The sequence below is a fragment of the Anopheles marshallii genome, chromosome 3 (assembly GCF_943734725.1).
Source record: "Anopheles marshallii chromosome 3, idAnoMarsDA_429_01, whole genome shotgun sequence".
NCBI lineage: Eukaryota > Metazoa > Arthropoda > Insecta > Diptera > Culicidae > Anopheles > Anopheles marshallii.
In genome coordinates, this window is record NC_071327.1 from 66670484 (window position 1) to 66692388 (window position 21905).

The 21905-nt window shown below is 42.3% G+C and overlaps 5 protein-coding genes across 5 annotated transcripts in view; 2 read left to right on the plus strand and 3 right to left on the minus strand.

Moving 5' to 3' along the window:
• The window catches only part of LOC128713050 (uncharacterized), a 126680-nt gene extending 126227 nt beyond the window's left edge, over nucleotides 1-453 (plus strand). Inside the window, exon 6 of the mRNA XM_053807913.1 lies at nucleotides 5-453. Coding sequence (XP_053663888.1) covers nucleotides 5-453 — 449 coding nt within the window. The remainder of the gene's footprint in view (nucleotides 1-4) is intronic.
• A 13429-nt stretch (nucleotides 454-13882) lies between these two features.
• On the minus strand, nucleotides 13883-17211 carry LOC128711096 (solute carrier family 35 member C2). Its single transcript, XM_053805959.1, has 5 exons — nucleotides 16646-17211; nucleotides 16501-16573; nucleotides 16190-16442; nucleotides 15947-16122; nucleotides 13883-14356 (listed from the first exon to the last, which is right to left on the minus strand). Exons 1-5 carry the CDS (start codon nucleotides 17209-17211, stop codon nucleotides 13883-13885), a joined length of 1542 nt encoding a protein of 513 aa, XP_053661934.1.
• LOC128711097 (translin) lies at nucleotides 14801-15759 on the plus strand. Its single transcript, XM_053805960.1, has 4 exons — nucleotides 14801-14872; nucleotides 14946-15246; nucleotides 15331-15410; nucleotides 15484-15759. The coding sequence occupies exons 1-4, from the start codon at nucleotides 14801-14803 to the stop codon at nucleotides 15757-15759; spliced, it is 729 nt and encodes a 242-aa protein (XP_053661935.1).
• A 1472-nt stretch (nucleotides 17212-18683) lies between the features above and the next one.
• On the minus strand, nucleotides 18684-19299 carry LOC128714629 (biogenesis of lysosome-related organelles complex 1 subunit 4). The gene is made up of 2 exons (XM_053809503.1): nucleotides 19237-19299; nucleotides 18684-19166 (listed from the first exon to the last, which is right to left on the minus strand). Exons 1-2 carry the CDS (start codon nucleotides 19297-19299, stop codon nucleotides 18684-18686), a joined length of 546 nt encoding a protein of 181 aa, XP_053665478.1.
• Nucleotides 19300-19759: 460 nt separating this feature from the next.
• Nucleotides 19760-20894, minus strand: LOC128711573 (ubiquitin carboxyl-terminal hydrolase isozyme L5). Its single transcript, XM_053806455.1, has 3 exons — nucleotides 20819-20894; nucleotides 20671-20734; nucleotides 19760-20588 (listed from the first exon to the last, which is right to left on the minus strand). Exons 1-3 carry the CDS (start codon nucleotides 20892-20894, stop codon nucleotides 19760-19762), a joined length of 969 nt encoding a protein of 322 aa, XP_053662430.1.
• Between the last annotated feature and the right edge of the window lie 1011 nt (nucleotides 20895-21905).

Here is a 21905-nt window from a genome sequence, read left to right on the forward strand (position 1 = left end):
GCAGACTCTAAAGATCTTCCATCAACCCAAAGCACGGCTGGCGGTAGTGTGAATGCCAGCGGTGTTCCTTCCAACACCGCTCAGCTTCCCAACAGTCTCGTCGCACCACCGTACCCCGGTATGCAGCGGCGTGGATCTGTGCCCTGTGAAGGCACCAACAATGTGGCTCTCCGGAGCAGCTTTAGCATCAAGCGGCGCAGCACGAAAAAGGCGATCCGGCGGCGATCGTCCGGTGGTGCCGAAATTCTCAGCCCCATCCTGTCCGAGGATGCGGCAGGCGGCAGCAACGGTGCTGGATCTTCCTCGTCGAATGCGTGGTACCGGATCAAGCGGGATTCGGGCCACCGGCGAAACGGCGACAACGAGAGTCTTCTGTCCCGGCGGCGAGGTTCCCTACCGGTCGAGGTCCTCGCGATCGGTTACTCCGGTGAGTGTGCAGTGTTTTATAACTGAGGCCTCACATTTCTTAGAGAGATACCACCAGTGGCGCATGTTGAATCGCTTCAACGATGGAGTTAGATTATCGAAGATTCTTCAACTTTATGAAGACTTCAAAGGACAAGACATCCAGTATCATTCGAAAAAAAAATCTAATAGTGAGGCTCATACCAACATGTCTTTGCATATTTCCAGGAGTAACTTATCAAATCGATACTCCTTAAAGTATGCAATTCGTATGACGAAATGCGTTCCTAGGACCGTGTTTTAGAACGTGTAAACGTCATAATGCTATATTTTATTCGAAATAGATAGTTCTCATTGGCAACGATGATAACACTTCGAAGGCGTAATTAAAGTGTTTAAAATTTAGCCCCAACAACTACTTTAAAATTTAAATCACTTCAAAGCGCCATCAACCGACGCGGAGGACCTTCCTTACAAGCAAACGTTACCCCATCAGTCTTCTGCGCCCCAAACATCCTCTCGTAAAGTCGCGTAAACTTAATGTACCGTCACCTTGAATGGAAAAATCCTGGTGGTACGGAAGGGTCCGATTAGGAATGGTTGTTGGTCCTTTGTTGTGCGAGACCCCCGGAGATGCCGACATTTCGGTCCCAGATTACCAATAATAAGTATCAGCACCTGATTTTGGCTTTCGGCTTTCCACTCCGGTGGCGGCCGTTTGTTACAGGCCGTGGGTACACGAACTCCATCTGCACACGCCCGACCCATTGCGGTGATAAAGCTGTCGTTTCACGAGCTTGATCATATCTTTTTATGGCCAGTACTGGTGTGCGGTTGCTCCTGTGCGTGTGCGTGTGTGTACAGTGCGGGGTATATTTTCATTTTTGTCCCCCCTGAAACTCCTTTGTACTGGTTCGGGTGTTTTTTCCCCCTAGGAAAAACGAGGGAATGCCTCCGAAGTGGAACGAAGTGTGTGTGTATGTGTGTTCCCACGGAGAAGGAAATCACTATTCGCACCTTGGCAAATAATCCAATATCAGCTTCCATCGGCAAGGCAGCAAAAGGATGGGCCATGTTTTGTTGTGGCAAACGAGTCGAAGGATATTCATTGCTTGGTGGCTTCTGTGGCTCAACGGGAACCGAGATTTTCCCTTACTCGCTGTTGTTCACCGTGCACACACACACACACATACGCTTGCACCATCTGTTTACAAGCCCATTCGATCCGGGTGGCTGTGTGTGTGTTTATGTGCGTGTGCGCATATGAATTGGGTGGTTGAATTTATGCCTTTTTTTCCGCCCGACTGGCTGGCCGTACCACCGGATCCGGAAAGAGCAACGCCGGTAAGGAATTCGATTACGCGCCGTAAAGCTGTTCGTTTTACCCGCGACCCGCCCCACTCACGCCCGTTCCTAGCACGCCGGTTTACGAAGATGGGACAGCCACGATAGCGTTTGCCTACCGAGTACAGTAAGGTTGGCATCACCTGGCCTGTGAACCAAACCGGAGAAAGAACGAGAAAACACTTTTTGCACTCGCAGATAAAGGATGGCATGGGATCAATATGCGAAGTACCTCGTTCGAACTGCGCGAGACTAACCAGTCCCGATTCCAGCAGCAACCCACCGACAGCCAAACACGGAATAGAGCCATCAGTCTTGTTTATGTGGCACCATGCGCACCCAGCCGATGGATGGCCTAGCCAAATGGAGGCTTTCAATCCCTCATACGGCACCAACTTGCTATGATTTGCATAAGGCTTTAGTTATGCTGCAGTTATCAAAATGGAGCGAAGGGGGAGCTACGGTGTACGGGTCGTTATTCGATTTTGGTAATTTCGGTCGGGAAAAGTCTTGTACACTTTTTATTGTTCGCAAAGGTAAGAAAAATCACACCAGGAAAGATGGATGGATGGTATCGAATCGCGATGGCAAATGTGCTTTGTTTATGCCTTTTTGATGGGCTTGCTGTATCGGTGCATTATTTTCATTACTAAACGCTATTAAGCGGATGATGGGCTTATGTCTCGAGGCGTTATGTTTTTTTGTTAAACAAGAAAAGCCTGGTAAAAATAGACGGTTATTCAAACCGGCTTACCAGGGGGTTTGGAAATGTTAATAAAATGAACATAAATTTCGATATTTAAAATCGACAATCGTTTATTAACTCTGTACCCTTACTACTCGTCAGCATTTATCGCGCTGAAAGCGTAGTAGTGCAAACAATAATGCAATATTGAAGTAATTATTAAGTATTTTGTTTTAATGTTTTATAAAAGATCGTCAGACCTGCTTCGATTTGCTCCCCAACAAATCGGCGTCTTGCTACTACGTTTCTTTTTTTGTTATTGCCATGATGATTGCATACTTTAAGGCTATATATTACAAAATTTTGAAAACCGCCGTGAGATATGCAATTTGCATTACAAAAGTTACTATTTTCTTTGTCAATCGATCACTGGCACAAATATCGTAAGAACACATCCAGAAATGAACGAAACATTTGAAATATATTGGAAATCTAGTAAAAATCTATATGATAGTCTATATGAAAAGTATTTCATTGAATAAACTATAACCCCAAAGAACCAAAAGCAATTCGTGGCAATTCGTGGCAAATAAATCAACTCGTCGTATATTGCCAGAACATCACCACAATTTAGTACCAAACCATACGAATATGTCCAGCGGGCCAGCACAGCAAATACTATTGATGCATACCGGTGATAAACCGATTGACCTCCGATTAGTATCCTTCTGCTCGGCATCTTACCCGGTGTGCAAGTGCCATTAGTTTTGCATAAGCCACCGAGAAGAACCAAACCGAACCCAATCGCGAACCAATCTCGCATACATATTCCATGCAGCCCACCGAGTGCACCGGTGTGCAGGTGGCTATGTTCGTTCGATCCAGTTTTGATTTATGGTACTTCGGATGTGTGGTTCCACACAGGAACTATAACCTCCAACACCGATGTAGGGCACAGAAAGTTGCACCTGTGTGCGTTCCACCGGACCGTAGCAAAACGAACGCACGGTACATATTTCGATGAGAATTTCATTCCATTCCCCAGTGGGCACCCTCAATATAGAGCACTGTGGCACCGGCCAGCACTTTATCATTCGGTGCACTCCGGGCGTTTTTTTTTTTGTTGCATGAAGCCCCCGGATGCGATGCGAGAAGGATGTCTATATTTCCCTGCTGCACCGTTGGAGCAGTGCGTCCCTCTGCTAGGTGCAGGTTAATTTGTGTGGCTTCCTAGCAACCCTCGGATGGGGCAGAACTCATGCATGTGGTTGGTCTGTAGTTTCGAAATCGAACAGTGCAGGGTTCTTCGTGCAGGGTCGCATGGAAGCTTACAGATCCGAATCAAGACCTTGAAGCTTTTAAATCGAAATAAATGACTTTGAAACTTCTGAAGATGCTTTTGCCTCTTTAAACCCCGTGAACCTCTAAACAATCATCTTTACATTAAACTTCCAAAGGTTTCAAGCCACACGAATGAACTGAAACCCCTGTACAACCGCCGTACGATTACAGATAAAACAGCACCGTTTTTTTTTTTCAACGATTCCCCATACACCTGGTCCGAACGATTGCAAAATATTACCCTCATCCATACTGACCAAGGATGGCAAAACCATACGGTACCAGCTAGTTGCGACCGGACAAATATATTCCATTGCATCGAGGAATGTAGATGTACAACGTGCGCCGATATTCCATTCCCTTTACTGTTTACCGTAATCAAAGCGCCGTTCGAGCGGGGAAAAAAAACTTTGATCGATGGATTTTCCCTTCGGGAATTCGTCTCACGGTGTACCAACTTTAAAGGCATCTAAAGAAAAAAAAAACAAAAACCAAACAAACATACGAAACAAAGTTGTAAAACTACTCGAACCACCAACCACCAGCCAGTGCAGGAATAGTTTTCTTGATGGTGATGCTGTGTGCAATATTCCGGCCACCACATACATCTCTGTCGAAGGTTAAGTGATTCATTCCACCGTCGGTCATTGATTACCGGGAAGAAAAAGTTAACACAAAACTTGGTCTAACATGTTCTTGTTTTTTTTTCCCCCGTTAAGCTTTGTTAGCTAAAACACATGCAGAAAGTAGGGGGGAAAAAAAGACCCCTGCTATAGACTTAGTGGAGAGAGAAAGACAGACAAAAATAGAAAAGTCCGTTCCAACAGCCACGCCAATTAAAAAGCTTTATGGTTCAAGGGTTTTAATGAATTGAAGCAAACAGACGTGAAAAAAGTGGGATCAAGTGCAAGAACTACTCGAACATCGTTTCATCTCCAAAGGATTAGCATGAAAGATGGAAAGGGTAAGAGTTAGAGGGCACTGGCGAACGTTTATGTTTTGCTTTAATTGAGTGCCTGGTAGCTATTTCCTTTCGTTTTTGCTGTATTGTTCCACACTAGCCATAAGCTCGTTAGCGTTGCGCTGTTTATTCCCTAGCTTAATTGGGCTAGGACAAAGACATTCCTACATTCAAGATTATTCTACCATTGCCGATGAGATCAATTAATAATACCTCTTTTCTTCCATTCTCTTTATTTCATTGTAGGTACTCTTCGTCACTAAAGAAAAAAACCAATCGGAAGACATGCGTTTTAGTTTGCTACATGCATACATTTACTGTCGTTCGCCATTCCATCATTCCACCTGTTTACCGTCGAAGGTCGCCAATCAAGGGAGAACGAGAGAGAAAGAGAGAGCAATTCGTAAAGCCGGCCGCACCCCCCAAAACACGAAAAGGGTGGACACAAAATATCACTTTCCGATTAGGTGAAAAACACCCTTTAGCTCGATTAAATGAAGAAGAAACCCCCTGTTTGCTCATTCCTACCACCGATGCTTCCCGCCTATATCGAATAGAGTACGTGTGTGTGTGTGTGTGTGTGTGTGTGTTAAAAAAACGGAACTGAACAGCTACATCTAGCCTAGCAGTAGTGGAAAGCAAGGAAAAAAATGATAACGATTATACACATAAGAAGCAAGAACTGATCGCATTGAAACAGTGAACAAAATTGAAAACCGCTAGCCGGTCGTATGTAATGTGTGTACGTGTATGTACTGTTCAAAAGCCGTTTACAAGACAAACAAACAAAAGATATAAAACGCGAACAAAAGAAAAACCCATCCCTTCCATTCACTCGCGAGTGGTGAAAAACAAAAATATATAAGGAAAGCAGAGAAACGAGAAAAGGAAAAATAAAAAAAAATATCGTTAAAAGCACACACACACACATGCAGATAAAACAGTGATCGGAAACATTGAACGTGTCGGTAAGCATATTTAATTGACTAAACAAAAAAAAAACAAGAAACAAAAACAAACAAACAATCGTTGCTAAGTGTGTGCATTGGTGTTGTAGAATGTAGCAAATAGTGAGACGAGAATAGGCGAGAATACAAAAGAAAGAAAAAAAAACCCAACAAACAAAGAAACAAAAGCAAACAAAAAACAACCCCCGATTAACGATAGGCAAAGCGTATGAATATTCTACCCCTTGACTACCCAAAATTTAGTTAGAAAACGGTGCTTAAAAATGATGCAAATCAAATAAAGGAGTGTGTGTGCGTGTGTGTGAAGGAGCGAAAACCAAATGGGACAAGATAATGAAGGGGAATGGAAATTACACGATGATCGCAGGTTTATATCAAAAACAAACCCCCCACACACCAGAGAAGGCGAACAAATCCTATCACTACTGGAGAGCTTATGTACACATACACACACATACACACATACACATCCTTAGGTACAATCTACCTTCACACAGGATCGGTTATCGTAAAACCGCCAAAAGGGGTTTTCGAGGCACAGCCACTAGAACAATTGGTCACCCCAAACACATAGCGCATAACACTGCACTTCATTCACACTTCTTCATCGCAACCAAATGTGGGAATGTGCTGAAGGCAAAATGGTGGTCGATCGTCCGGATTTTCGGATCGGATTTTCTGCAACGCCGGGGTGGGGATCGCGCCATTTTGTAACGGGCGTTCCTTCATTTTCTAGTATATCGAATGGTCCCATCATAACCATCATCACCATCATCATCATACAAACACATATTCGTCCCTTTTCTTTTTTGTAAAAATGATAAGGAGCTGGTATTCCTCGAATGTAAGAGCGCGTGTGACGATACTTTTTTTTTATTTAAAACACTACGACCTTCCTCTCGACCCCAATATTGCCGTTGCACCTCAGAAGCGCGCAAGAAACTATCTTCTCCTTCTCACAGTGCGTGCAATGTATGGCGTGGAAAACATAAAGAAAAAACAAAAACAAACAAACATTATAGCAAGGAATAGCGTTTGGTTGTTGCCGGAAGGAGCTGGCCCGGGGGGAAATGGGAGAAACATAATAACATAAAGTAAAACATGAAAGCTGGCTGGTTCCAGTCCAAGAAGAGCGGCGGTGGTAGCATTAGTAGGAAAGCTCTTCCAACCGAACAAAACATTTGCAAAACGGATGGCTAGATCGGCTTGAACTATACAATGTGTATGTGTGTGTGTGTGTTAGTGTGGACAGTTAATACACAGCACAACACAAATAAAAGAGACAGACAAAAAAAAGAAACAGATAATAAAATGAAAAAGCAGTAAACTTCAACCAAAACCACAATCCACTTGCCACACGAACTGGCCAATACAACTTCCATCAACCTGAAGTGTAACTTGTCTTGAGACAAGAAATGGCGCGCAAAATGGAGTAACAAAAGCATATTAGGCAAACAGCAAAAAGAGCGAAACAAATTCGAATGTTTTAGCAAAAACTGCGAAGCAAACAAAAAGTCACACTAGCAAAGTGTTATTTATTTTATGCTAACTCGATAAGATGAGCTACTAAGTTAAACAATGGTTACTTTGTGTTTTTTTGTTTTCTTTCTCACTTTCACTCTTCGTTCGACGTTTTATTTGTTTCATAAATATCACATCTTGTATAAGGCAAATCGAATTTCTTTTTTTTTCCCCTGATTGCGATGCCGCATGGTGAAATGTTTAGAGGTTTAGAGAGAGGAATTCATGGCGGTTGAATCACTACACTGCTACCACCACTACTATATCAAGAGAATCAATATAAAATATCGCATAAATTGGCTGCGTTGCAGTGCAGTTCGGTGGTGTGTTACAGCGGTGGCAAAGCGATAATGTAGTCCCGTACCTTCCCAAACATTTCGTCGTTAGTAATGGAGATAATAGCAACAAAGCAGCAGCAGAACAATTCCTGTAGCAAGTATACGTGGAAACAATAGACGGCAGCAGTAGCAGCAGGGGAAAACATAGAAATAAACCAAAACAAACAAACAAACTATAACTATACACACGCTATAAGGCAAGGTAAAAAAAACATGTAATAATAGTAAGCGCGTTTTGTGCTGCAAAAACGTATTGCCACCAATCACCACCAACATTTGTCCTGGTCACCGTCTTTTAGATGTATTTTTCGACTCTTCTAATCGGGCACCCGCGGATACCCGGTCTGGTATCGATTACCCGCGGTTTACTGAAACTCCCGAACGTGTAGTGCGCGCGCCCGGCCCTCTGTCCATTTCGGTCCAATTTGTAACGTTGTCTGTTTTAGGCGGAGGGCCCTTTTGCTAAGCGGCAGAATAGTCTTTCCCTGTAACTGTAACACATCCATTCGGAATAAAACCGGTCTAACCGCCTGTGAGTGTGTGTTAGTGTTTCAGCTCAGCCCTAGGTGTGTGTGTGTGTGTGTGTGTTAGGGTTCAGGATACTTTCTTAAGCGAACTTAACAGAAATCTTTTGCTGTAACTGTTGTTGCATAAGAAAAACTAACGTCAGGCGATGACTTTAGTTTCAAGTTTGAAGTTGTTTCGTGCAAAAGGGTTCCGAACTAAATCGAAATATACAATGAAATGCAAGCAAAACATTTCAACTATACATAACAATAGGAAAATGTTCGCGAAAGGAGGCAGTTTGATATAGATTAGTGACTAATAGAAGAGAATAAAATATAGAACATGAGAATAAAACACACAAAACGTTAACAAACGAGTGGTTAACATTGGAAGATATAAACCGTAGGTTTATAATAGATAAAAAATGCACAATTTAAGACACAGATACCATACCAATTCTCGAATAGATCCTCCTTCCTTTGGCCTTTTTAGAGATGGGCAAATTTAGGTAAAAATCTGGTCCCGGACTTTTCCGTTCCTGAAGGTAGGTTTGATCGGACCTGGTGAGACTTACCGAAACTGCGCTTAACTTTCGGAACCGTCGGATCTTTTCGATCCCGTCGGAACTGAGTCGATCTTTCGTAACTGTCGGATTAGTGTCGAATCCGTTCGGGATCGTCGGAACCGAACGGTACAGAACCGAACTGAATAGATTCGGACTTCCATCCGTTCGATTCCATTTTCCCAGTGCCGAAGCTTGACTTCACACTTGTCGGACCGGAACCGTAGGTGCGCTCCAAAGAACCCATCACTAGACGCATCCAATAAACTTCCAATAAACTACCCTATATGGGGTAAACACATACCGATAAACAAACATTATGCCGGAATGGAAAAGAAAATATCCCATTAGGCATAGGAGCAGTTGTTTAATGTAGCAAGAAACAAAAATAGAAAAAAAACCAAACAGGAAAGAATAGAAGAATAGTAAACAAAATCCCCACATGCAAGCGAAACATACAAAAACGAAAATCGAATCAAAATCCCCCAAACAAGCATCCCAAAGGCACGGAACGACACATTTCATACGAACGAAACTGGACATCGTTGATGAACCCCCACTTTTTCTAATACCACTATACACACACACACACATACGAGCGCACGGGCGCACTATTGCTACAATGGTTTACTTTAACCTTCATAGTGACATATTGGAAGAGAACAAAGAAAAAACCCCAACACACTTTTACTACAAATTTCTACTTCTACCTACAAGCGCGAGCAACATTGATTAATGTAACTGTGCAAACAATAAAAAAAGACGATGATGAATGAAATGGAAAACAAAAACAATACGGTCCAAAGTTCATTGAACGATGAGCAAAGAAAAATGTATATGAATAAACACAAGGAGAAAAGAACAACACGCAACCAAACGAAACAAAACAGTCCCAAACGAAAGGGTAACGAGGATTGACGATGAGACAGATACTGCTGTGAATGAGAGAAGAAGTGTGAAACGTTTCTCTCTGTGTTTTTACTGTTTGTTTCTTTCATACTCGGGTCCTTATAGCACAGCTAACTAACATTGCGGTGGATTTGTTCCATTTCTTTTGTTTTTTTTTGGTTTTGTGTTTTGTCTTCTATTGATTCGATTTTCTGGTGATTTTCTTTTTTGTGTTTTTTTTGCATATTTTTGTGTTTTACTATGTTTCTTTGTTTGCTTACTATCAGTATTTTTTCTTTTTCGCTATTTTAATGTTTAGTAGTCAAAATTTCCTCTTTGAAATTATGTTGCATTCTAGCACCCCTTTTCATTTATATTTTTTTAATTAAATAATTCTTATATCCACCTTGTCAGTGTACCCACATTTCTAAAGCAATGTTTAAACTATAAAACTCCGACCACAGTGAAATTAAAATAAAAAGAAAACACACACTCACACTATGGACCAATTCTTCACTATTTCTATACAACTCTACTACCGTACTGTACATACATTGTAGCTCAATTTACTCGTAAGCTCGGAAAAGCTATTACTTCAACAGTGGTGCCCAAATACAGGGTCACTGCGTCTAAACTAATGACTGAACTTTCTGAAAAATTCTTACAACAAAATGCATACTTTGCAGTTTTCCTTCTCTTTGATGACACATTTTGTTTCCTGTTTGTTTTCTTTTTTGCGTCTTTCTGTCCTACAAACAATGGAGAGAAACAAGACTCTCGTAAAGAAAATCAAAACATATTAACAATTGATGAACTAGTGTGTAGCCCAGGCAATGCTGAACGTTAAAAGGAGATGATCACTTTTAAAAACAGTTGTTTTCGTTCTTAATCAATTGTTTTGTTTTCTCTATATGGCTCCTTCGGTTTCGTTTATGTTCTGTTTTACTATCATTTGAAGCTAATTTTGCTCGCTTACTATTTAGTTCCGCAAGACTTCGATAACATACAGCCATATAGCACACAAACTACATCTTAACTATCAACTAGGAATGATCGGTTGCATTGGTAAATGAAGAATATCAGTGAGGCGATGAAAGGCATGAAACTCGAATACGAAACACACGATAATACGATAAACACAACATAAACGGTAAATAGCTAAGAAACCATTAGCCCGAACGGAATAACCTTAGAAGCGTATAATCAAATCGCAAACAAAAATCTACTTGTAGCGAAATATCCCCCGGTATGTGTTTTATGTGATTTACAAAACAAAATGGAAACGAATTCCCCCCCACAGTGTGTGTGTGTGTGTATGCATTCGAATCTAGCGCTAAAACATAATTAGTTTCGACAGAGTCGATGAAAGCAAGAAGATAGGTTAAACAGAAAACAAAACTCAAACCCAGTTTGCGGTTGAGTCACATTTTGGAAGGCTCGGCCACGGAAGTGTGTGCAGAAAATTAAACTGTGTTAAACTAGATGTATCGTATGTCTTTCCACAACAGCAACCCTACGGACGTGTTGGGGACGGGGAATGGGGTATGAGTAGAATAAGAAAGAAAAAGACACATTGCTGGGCGGAAGAATGTGCAAGTGAAATATGGCCGAAAGAAAAAAAAAGTTAGTGGAAAGGAATTAGAAGTATAACGGACTGAAACAAAACAAACACATATACAACACAACAACAAAAATTAAGTCTCGAAAAAGGAAGGTATTTCTTAAGCGGAACAATGACTTGCTTTCCTTATGTACGACCGTCTTGTTTTCCCTTTTGTGTCGCCAATTACGTCGAAAGAAGGTCAACCAAACTCAAGCCAGCCGGACTGGCTTCAATGATAATCGCATATGTGGCGGCTGTCCTTTTTAACGTTTTTTTTTTTCATTCCATTCCCTTCTTTCTGCTTTCACTAAACACTTGTTTCAATTTGTTTGGTTATATAAAAATGGAACAGTACGAGCTCAAATCTGGAGAATAATGTGAAGCATTATAACAATGTTCTGCCCATTGGCTTGGAGACAGTGTTACAACTAGATGTTACAGTCCGCAATGGACGGATTGATGAAAAGCCATTGAAATAGTCCTGTTTTGAGAGGAAATCAAAGCCCAATAAACTCCTTCTGCCGTCTCTCCATTCTGTCTCTGTGACTAATCGATGTCGGTGGTTCCATTTTGCATGCAATGCCAGATCAATGTTGTAGAACATAAGCGTAGAAACCACACACGCACACGCACGCGGTGTGTACGGTGACAAGACGATGAGTTAAAACAGGATGGTGGAAATTAAAAACTAGTACACGGCAACGTGAAAGAGTGTAAAAGAAAATGGTAAGACAAACCGTTCGGAAGAGAAACAGTAAAACAACATGAGTTTGAAGAAAAGAAAATATCAGAAATGAAAACGGAATCAGATAAAACAATAAAATAAAAGAAAGCGTGAGACAGGAAGTAAACAAGCCAACAGGTAAAACCAAATCATGGCAAACGTGTTTTTGGGCAGCATTAAATATCTGTTGCCATGGGAGCGACGTGTCACCCGAGTGTGTGCGTGTGTGTCAATGTGTGTTTATCGAGCCCAATCAAGAAACGACGAAAGCGATGAAATTGTTAATGTCACCCGAAATTCAATCACTTATGCGGTTAAAAGCAAAATAAAAGGTAATGATACGGACTGGTAAGAGGATCAAAGTTGGATGTAGGGAAAAAGAAACAGAAACCAACATAAATGTGTCGAATCGAACAGGGCGTAAAAATATGAACAAAAAAGAGCATGAAAAATAGAAAACCCAAATTAAACTCGCGAGGTTTAATGAGGATCATCAAAGCGAAAGAAAGAAAACAAAAATAAATCTTTCGTGACATAAGAGAAGTACTTCAACATTGAGGGGGAAAAAAAACATAGGTATAAATCCAAGTAAAAAAAACCCAACATTATAAAAAAAAGAAACAAATCCGGATGAGTGTTATGCAAAAAACCAAATGCAAAAGAAAAGAAAGAAAGCAAACAAAAAAACACATAAATCAAATTCCGAACAATTGGGGAAGGGTCGGATGCAATAAAAGTATGTCAGAACAAAACATTGACCACTGTGTGTGAGCGTTTTTTCTTTCGCCTTTAGTTCAGTGGCGTACATACAGTGCAGTAATTGATCGATTTCTTTATTTGCCTTTATTTTTCTTCTGTAAGAAAAAAAAACAACGGTGTACACGCACACACATACAAGGATATAAGATGATTTGTTGCTTGGCTATTAGATCTTAAACTTAATTCGTGGTATTTTTTGCTCTCGGTTGGTTCGAAGGATTTCCACCGTCTGCAATTTCAAATAAGGATTTTCCACTCTTGGCGCTATCGCAACTATCAATCTAATGATTCCTCCTCTCAACAGATTTACCCAATGTAGAGAAGTTCCGCTCTTTTAGATTACACATTGAAATTCGAACCTCACATTATTGCACTAGATGTTTAAGGCCTCGAAATGCGGAGGCCCACTGGGACATCTCGGCAACGCCATCTGCAGTAAAACAGCACGAATTAAGTTAATAAAAACCTAAAAAGCTAGTGATCAATCTGCTTCTCTCTTACGCCAACGATATTAGACTAAAACAAAACAGCCATATACATCCGAAAATTGGTGCCTTTTTATAAGAAGAATTGATTACTATCATTTAATTTGGTTGGTGTAAGCTCCATTCATCTGGTCGTAGGAGGTAAGTGGTATGTAAGTATGCGGTTAAAAAATAAATTGTTTTCTACATCAATACAACCGGCGGGATTATTCTGTTCTGTTGATAATCTTCTACACATCAAGGGAAACAATAATTCGTCTGGACTGGGATAATGTTCATTTACTAACAACGGTAAAAGTGCGAAGGTACGATAGGGTAAGTAGGTACGCAACATTACAGTAGGTTGCGCAAATTCAGCTTCAGTCGTTCAACAAATCTTGCTCTAATCTAACTCAAAATCTTACACTATCGCTTTGCTATGTTAATTTTGCCTACTTAAAAAAAACATACATCACATATAGTTTAACCGTTAAATGCTGACCCACAAGCGTTAATGGTAATAAAAGGTGATTAAAATCGGCATTTCTATACATTTACATATGGCATAGAAAAGGTATGCTTCAAAACGAAATTAAGTATACTGTACAGTATGCAATGCAAATGACTGGAATAATATCTGCTAGGAACGGTAATGCTCAGTCAGCTGCTGGAATACTGCTGCGCTGTATCATGCTCTCGTTTAGGCAGGTAAATTACAATATAAAACGAATCAAAAACAAAACTAATAAACATCTCAACAACTTTATGTGGCCTGCTTTACATAAGGGATCCATTTCTGCCCGCTAGATTGACTATCGCTCACGGCGTTTAAGTATATCGAACAATACGTCCTGCGTACCGCCCTCTTCCTGCTCACTATCGTCCGACAGGTAGTTACGGTTCTCCACCACCAGATGGTCCGAATCGTCTGCATCGCGCGCCTCATTCACCAGCAACGGTCGATACTGGCCACTCTTGAATCGTGCTCCCGTACCACCGGTATCACTGCCGGCACCACCATTGCCAAACTTTAGCACACCATTTTTGCTGCTTCCCATTCCCAGCGGCCCGGACGGTCGCATTTCGTCGTCCTCATCGTCATGATCCTCGATGTAGCCACCGGTCGACTTCTCGAGCGATGATTTCGCCGTTTCGTCGCGATACGTCAGGAATTTGTGGACCACATGGCAACAGATACCGCCAAGGCACATGACCAAACCGAGCACATTGACCATACTGAGATGTTCGTCGTTCAACTCGACAGCTAGTACCAGTTGACAAATTTCCTTTAAATACATTAGTGTTGCGATTAGAGAGGAGTTCAACGTTGTAACAATTACATATATTTAAGGGAAATGCGTAAAATTCTTTATAATAAGGCTCAGCTATATTATAATATATCCCAACAGCTTCAGAATGTAATACATGTAATGACTATTTTTTTAAAACGTTTTTTACAAGCGATTTTTACAAATCAAATTGGCCAATAGTTAGAGAAACATACATAAAATGCACGCACTGTATTTGAGCCATGGTGCACTATTTCGAGAATCACTGTATGTAGCACTTTGCCCACAGCAAATGACAGCTGTGGTTTTAATCATCTTGGTTACACTTGTCAAAATAACAACGCTGCCCCGGCACACACAAAAACACAACCAGAACGATCTGTTTGCGCCCAAATACTTCCCGTGTCGTGTTGTTTCCTAAACTGAAATTACAACCATACAATGCAGAACAACGTGAAGGGCATATTCGATAGCTTCAACGAGTATCTCGTGAAGGAGCACGAGTTGCGTACTGTAAGTACACTAGGAACAACGAGTCCCCTGTGGATGAAGTGGCTCACAAGCCGGTTTCGCTTACTATTTCCAGGAAATCCGTGACATCGTGCGAGACATTGATCAGGCAGCGAAGGAAGCCGCCATTGTACTGCAGATTATTCACAGCAGCATGGCAGACGTATCGGCGGCCTGCGCTAAGGCTCGGACCATCTTTGAAACTTGCCGTGAAGGTTATGGGAAGCTGGCCGCACTCATCCCGGCGGGACAGTACTACCGGTATCATGACCATTGGCATTACATGACGCAGCGAATCGTGTTTTTAATCGCGCTCACTATTTATCTCGAGAAAGGGTTTCTCGTGAACCGGGTAACGGCTGCTGAAATTCTCGGGCGTAAGTGTTGCCGCTTTTACTGGGCCGGTTCATTTCTCTTATTAGCTGTCTTATCGACTTATCTTCCTTCTTTCCGGCTTCCAGTTACCGTAGATCAACAGAACGGATTCCATCTAGATATCGAAGATTACCTAGTGGGTATTTTGCAACTCGCCTCGGAGTTGGTACGTATCTGCCGTGTGTAACTTCACAGTCACCCTGGCATCATTGCGCTAATTGTACATTATACTCTTTCAGAGCCGCTATGCCGTCAACTCCGTCATTATGGGTGACTACGAAAAGCCGCTCATGATCTCAAAGTTTGTCGCCGATCTCAACTCGGGCTTCCGGCTGTTGAATCTCAAGAATGATTCTCTCCGCAAGCGCTTCGACGCGCTGAAGTACGATGTGAAGAAGATCGAGGAAATAGTGTACGACATAAGCATACGGGGATTGCGTACCGAAGTGACATCTCCAGCCGCATCATCCGTACCGGCTGCTGAACCACACGTCGATCAAGCGAAGCAAACATAATGTTTTTACACTATTTTGTTTGCTGCATATTGCGCGTAACGCAGCATTTTGTCAACGACAGTTTTCAAATTTTTTAGTGCACCGAAGCATACAACTTATTCCAGGTTTGAATTTTTGTTAGTAAGAACTGAGGGTAATTTTTTGAAATAAACAAAAACTTATATTGTAACACAACATATTAACTTACCTTGAATATGCCCGCTACGGACAATGTGAGACTAGAGGTGTTGGTGAGGACCATAAATTCGCTCACCTCCATGGCGAACGCAATGAATGCTCCGAGGGAAATTTTTAACCACATATCCACCACGACACTCCATGGCACGAGCTGTACCATATGGTAACCTTCGATTAACTTTCGTCCTGTAAGGTGGGTAATCATCCATTACTGTAAAAAGTTTATACGAAAACTTGTGACTCCAAAACACACCTTCAAATCCTATGGTAAACGGTAGAACGGACAGTATCATCCACGGTTGCATGTGAAATATCATATCAATCGGGTTGTGCAGACCCAGCTTCGACTTTTGCATGATGAGTTGGGCGAACGTCCAACGGATACCGCTCGAAAGGGATGCAAACAGCAGGAACGAAAACCCGAGCGCATCGAATTGGGTCGATTTGTACGTGAACATGAAGAGACCTCCAGATATCATGACAACAATAGCCGCCAGCGACCAACTCTGTGTACGGTAAAAGACGTTATTTATCAAGTTGTAGGTTAAAATGTAATCCAATTACCTTCTTCTCGAGCTTCAGCAATATGGCAAATATCAGTATGAAGACTATTGTAGTGGATTTGGTCATTGTGTACCTAAAACGAAAGAAGCGAAAGATCTCGTAAATCATTCGCATTCCACTCCCCCAAAGCATAGTAAGAACGTACAGTGATATTTTCACCAGTTCCAGACCCCAGTTGGAGAAGCTAATATCGATACCGCTTGCCAAACCGGTTGGCAAGATTTTCCGCACGGACGTTCGCCAGTCGAGCAAGATGCGCGGTTTCCTCGTTACACACCTCAGCACCGCACGCACAACTGCCGACAGCAGCAACTTAATTACCAAATGGTAAAGTACCACAAACAGTGGTAGCTTAAAGTGCTGCAGCAGATGCCGCTGGTAAAAGGTGAGTCCAATTGAAAGCGAAAAGTAGCAAACGATTAGCACGAGCGTTACGACGATCCGGTTTGCAAATGCACTTTTCGTTTTGGAGCGCGTGTCACCATCGCCGTAGGCCTTATTGCCACCGGGTGTCGTTGCGACGATGTACTGGCTGTGGTGCCCGTAGCTGGAGTGTAGAATGTTACTTTGGTGATACTGATTGTTACTGTGCAACGCATCCTGTTGCCGATGATCAGACCCTCTCCTGTTTGTTTCGAGCTCAATTTCTTCGTCTGCAGCAACCTCGAGATCAGTCGTTTGCTTCACTCGTTCGTACTTGATGTTGACCATTTTGCTGCTTTCGGTGACGGAAAACTTTGATGGCACAAAATACCTAGTGCAAATCCTTTGCACTCGTCGCTTGAACCTAATGATTTATCTACAGGAATTATTCTTGTTCTCTGCCTCTGCACGTTATCGTTTTACTGGCGATACTAATGATATCTAAATGCTTAGAAGCTATCACATCAGTCGAGTTTGTGCCGTTTGGATACTGTGCGTGTTCTTGTTTGAACGTTCCTATGGAAACGAAGGAAAGGTCATTTGTTAGCACTCGGCGTGGAAATTGTACCACAGTCAGTCATACAAAACTTGCCACGTTTCTCAACATTATTCGCAGCAGCAATTCCGAAATGTGCTGCGCGCTCGGACGTCCGTTTTGCAACATATGTTAGCGTTCGGCTGGATAAATCGGCTTGCTCGTCATACCGGAAGCACACGATACCGATAGCTACGCAACTACCGCGCTCTGTCGTTGGATTAATCTTGTTCAACAACTTATCGCTGCCGGAGGTGTGTTATCGCGGGAATTTCAAGCACCGCACCTCGTAATACTCTAATTACCCATCTGGTTCGCCACCGTGCCACCGCTGCAGTTTGAATTGGCTAGTGCTTTTTCGGAATAAAACACCACACGATCCGCTGTTGGAATGATTAAGCCTTCGCTATCCACACACTTTACTAGTTCAACCTTCACTGAAACCACACAGTAGCCATCAATTTTAAAACTGTATGTTGCTTCGCTACATGGGAATGTTTTTGTTGTGCGTGAATAGTGCTGTGTGGTTGGCGTGAATGCGATTTTCCCACCCCTTGGCCAACGTACACGAGAAGCAAAGAAAAAAGTCCCCAGCAGAGCGCTGACGTTTGACAAACTGTCAAAAAAATGCAATTTCCCGAAATAGCAGGACGAACAAAATCTTTACGAAAAATATTTCAAACCATTGTAAAAGATTTATTTTTCCTTGCGATTAAATAACTCAGTCTTACAATATATTGCAAAGTAAAATAAACTGGAGTGATTGGACTTGTGGCAACATCCATTTGGATTTAAGTTAATCTCTTTCGTGGTTTAGATTGTGGATGTGTTGCTCACTTGCAGCATGGTCCATCGAACGGATTAGGTTTTAATAATAGCGCTTCATCTGGACACCCACATGCTACGACCCAATGCCCATTTCCGAATTCATTTCCTCAATAATTTGGTGAAATACATCAAAGGTTATGGTTTGATTCTACATCGGGCCAAACTCGCCGTAAAGCAAATAGAAGACCTTTTGATTATTGACCGTTCCAAGTTCCTTGTATTGTATTTTTCTCATGTTAACATAACGAATGCATATTTAACAGTTTCGTCTTCACGATCATTTTAAAAGAAATTATTCATTGTAGAGTTTAATGAGCTTACATTGTGCTCTGCTTCATTGTCTTCGTTGCATTATTTTAAGATTTTCGGAGTTGAGATATTGGTCCAACCCAAATATTCACTTTTCCGGTGTTCCAGTATCACAGTCTTCGCAGGATGATGGATCCTCTTGGCTTGACCTATTGGTCACGTTTGGTTCTGGTCCGTTTGGTCGAAAGTATTGTTCCGTCTTGAACACAGCCACCGGCTCATACACTCCGTTCGCGTTACGGTTGGTTAACCGTTCGGTGGGTTTCTGTTTGCCAAAAATGTTCAATGACTTGAGCAGCACGTTTATCGTTTTGTCCGGAATGTCCAGCTCTTCCTCTGCAATCTGCACCTGCTTCTCAACCGCGTCCAGGTTCCGGCCAACCATCAACACAAACTTTTCCAGCTTGTCGATACGATCGCACAGAATGTCGAGTTCGGGTTTTAAAGCCAACAGTTTAGGCACGTTCTGTGTCAATGCAACACCTGATTCGGCCTTTACGAGTTCGAGCAAATTTTCGAACTCTTCCAACCGCAACATCATCCGATCAATCCCCACCGTGATGGGTTTCAGCTACAAAACAATATCGGACAAATGGGTTAAGATTGATGGATAACGGAATTGCAACCTCTTGAACATTTACCTCCTGATCCAGATTGGACGCCTTGAAGTAGCCAGAGTAATCGTGCGCCAGTTCTTCTGCCATCTTTGTGACTGGAATGACAACTACTGCTGAACACTATATTCAATTAGTTTGCCTCGCTTTAATCATATCTTTTCCAATTCTGTCTCATACGGAACTATTTCCAACGAGTCACAATATGCCTTATCTTATTTCGGTGCTTTGGCATTGTGATTTGTTTTCATTGATTTTTGTTTGCTTGCATGACATTGCTGCGTGGTTTATACCCATAGGTTGACTTTTGTTGTTTTCCGCTGGCGTCACGTATTGAGGGGGTGGGGAAATTGCCGGTTAGCTTAGCCAAACAGAATGATTTGCCAAATGCACCTACCATTGTTTTTGCTGCCTATGAGCCGACAGACAAAGAACTTGCTCAAATAACAACCCTCCTGCTTGAAAAGAAGGCACGCAAGCACATGCTGTATAACAACTGGTGTAGAAAAAGTTTATTACGAAATGAAAATGCATGCAAGAAGGAACCATTTTATGATTGCTTCGATTTAGCTGCCTCTCGTTCCAGGGCGCGCTGTTTTGCTTTTTCGTACAGCGGCATCAACTGACCATTTTCGGCTAACGCCTTGAGCAACTCCACGATGAATGGCAGATAGTTATGCTTACGGCGAATGTTCTCCGTTTTATATTGCTTACGTTTGGCTGCCTCGTCATCGATCAGCATTTTCAGGTGGTTGATTTTATCCTGCCTCGCATCCGTTTCCATCTCGCCTTCAACCGCTGTTAACAGTTGATCGATCTGCCTTTGATAAATGAGTTGTCGATCGGACACGATGGCCATCAGATTGAAGTGGATCTCCCCTTTGCTGTATTTCAACATGCGCTTCTCTATGATAGGCCGCACTACCTTCAGCCAATCCTGACCGGGACCGACGGCACCGTGATCGATCGGACCCTCCTTCAGTCCATCCAGCTCGTACAACCGGCCGTCTACTGGGACGTAGCCGACGAAATGAAACACATCCTCCTTGCCGGAACTTTTGTTGTCCAGCTCGAACAGAGTTTGCCGGGCGAATGAGTTGTGCACGGTGCGGATCTGGCTGGCATTGCTCAACGCGAGACCCTTGTTATACGCATCAAAGGTACAGGCAAACTCTTTAAAATCCGTCAGCGTAGTACCTAGACTAATGTCCGCATGGGCTGCGTTCAGCAGAATACTTAGAATGGCCTGTGTAGCGCAAGCATTGTTGATGACTTGCTTAGCGAAAAAGATTTTCTCCAGCCGGCTGTCCTGGACGATCGAACCAGCCGGTTCATCGTCCTTTACCCATTTGAATAGAAACACTAGCCCGTGCACTGGTCTAGAACGGAAATGATGGAAAGAAATGGCCTCTTTAAAAACGGCCAAGCAACGCAATCTTTGGATACAGTCGAAGCTCTTACTCAAGATCTTTAAAACTGTCCTCGTCTAAGCTCCAGAGTTCTTCGACCTGCACACCATCGACACCTGAAATTGTACCATTGGAAATTCATTAACGGGAACCAAAAAAAAGCGTGCCTTTGCTGGACAATTTCAACCTGGACCACTTACCGAACTCTTTGATAAGTTCTGTGAATACCCCGGGATCACTTTCTATCAAGCACCATTCCCCAGCGCTTTCTGCCATTGGAAATCGATTGCGATATGTAGAGTTTAACCTCGAAGTTAATGAAGTTGGTGCCGATCTAGCGCAGGAATTAAGATATTCGAGATCGTAATTAATTCTATTGGGACGCTCTTGCTACGCAATCTGATTTGCCATTTTTTGACACATGCTTTTCCAAACGCACACAGCTCGACAGTCGGCATCACAGTGGGTATCGAAGAGTCATTCGGTTGATCAAATTTTATTCAAAATTGGCAAAAAGGAAATCACCAATTATTCTTATATTCATCAAGCACTACCGATATTTTCTTATACAAAAATAACATATTTAATGATTCAGTTTGATAGAAATTAACCCTGTCTTCGGAAGGTGTAAAATAAATTGAACTTTATTCATGAAAATCGGATATGAACATATTTTTAGCGATTTGTTGGCAACCCGGCCTATGACAGCGTTACATTCAGTTGACGTTATGTGTCAAAATTATGCGCGTCGGGAATTGCTGCTTCACTTACGGCGCTTTTACCCCTTCCAAAAACTACGCGAGATTTACGCGAGAAACCATCAAACGTCCCGGTTGGCAGGCGGCTTCTGCCAAGCTCACTACGCTCGACAAAGAAACACCACACTGGCGTTATCTCGCACCGTTTTCGCGTCGCTAACTCCATAGTGTAAACGACACTAAACTCGCTTTGCCAAATGAATAGCGAATTTCCCCTTCGGATATCACTTTTGTGATGCTTCCTCTCTTCCGAGTTCTAGACAATTGCTAATAATATCCGTGATCGCAAATTTTTCTTCCATCGTGATATTCGCATTTTACAGTGATACTTTAATCGTACAAGCAGTTCGTGAACCACAAAACGGGTACCGCGCGGGTATGTGAGTGAAGGGAAAAGGGCGAAGAAAATCGGATCTGTTCACCGACACCGTGCCGCTGCAGCGTTGATGCGTTGGTCTGGCGTTGGTGTGTTGGTTTTGATTTTTTCCATATTCCTTTATCGGAAATGTTGAGTCAAAGGTGGAAAGTG

Bases quoted from the DNA above. Each gene is read 5' to 3' on its own strand.
- LOC128711573 (XM_053806455.1), bottom strand. From the start codon at position 20,894: ATGGCAGAAAGCGCTGGGGAATGGTGCTTGATAGAAAGTGATCCCGGG. The intron at 20,735-20,818 runs GTAAGTGGTCCA...GTACAATTTCAG, and splicing joins AGAACTTATCAAAGAGTTCG to GTGTCGATGGTGTGCAGGTC. The intron at 20,589-20,670 runs GTAAGAGCTTCG...TTTCCGTTCTAG, and splicing joins GACAGTTTTAAAGATCTTGA to ACCAGTGCACGGGCTAGTGT.
- LOC128714629 (XM_053809503.1), bottom strand. From the start codon at position 19,299: ATGGCAGAAGAACTGGCGCACGATTACTCTGGCTACTTCAAGGCGTCC. The intron at 19,167-19,236 runs GTAAATGTTCAA...ATTGTTTTGTAG, and splicing joins CGTCCAATCTGGATCAGGAG to CTGAAACCCATCACGGTGGG.
- LOC128711097 (XM_053805960.1), top strand. From the start codon at position 14,801: ATGCAGAACAACGTGAAGGGCATATTCGATAGCTTCAACGAGTATCTC. The intron at 15,247-15,330 runs GTAAGTGTTGCC...TCCGGCTTCCAG, and splicing joins GGCTGCTGAAATTCTCGGGC to TTACCGTAGATCAACAGAAC. The intron at 15,411-15,483 runs GTACGTATCTGC...ATACTCTTTCAG, and splicing joins TGCAACTCGCCTCGGAGTTG to AGCCGCTATGCCGTCAACTC.
- LOC128711096 (XM_053805959.1), bottom strand. From the start codon at position 17,211: ATGGTCAACATCAAGTACGAACGAGTGAAGCAAACGACTGATCTCGAG. The intron at 16,574-16,645 runs GTACGTTCTTAC...CTTTCGTTTTAG, and splicing joins GAACTGGTGAAAATATCACT to GTACACAATGACCAAATCCA. The intron at 16,123-16,189 runs GTGTGTTTTGGA...CCCACCTTACAG, and splicing joins GTTTACCATAGGATTTGAAG to GACGAAAGTTAATCGAAGGT.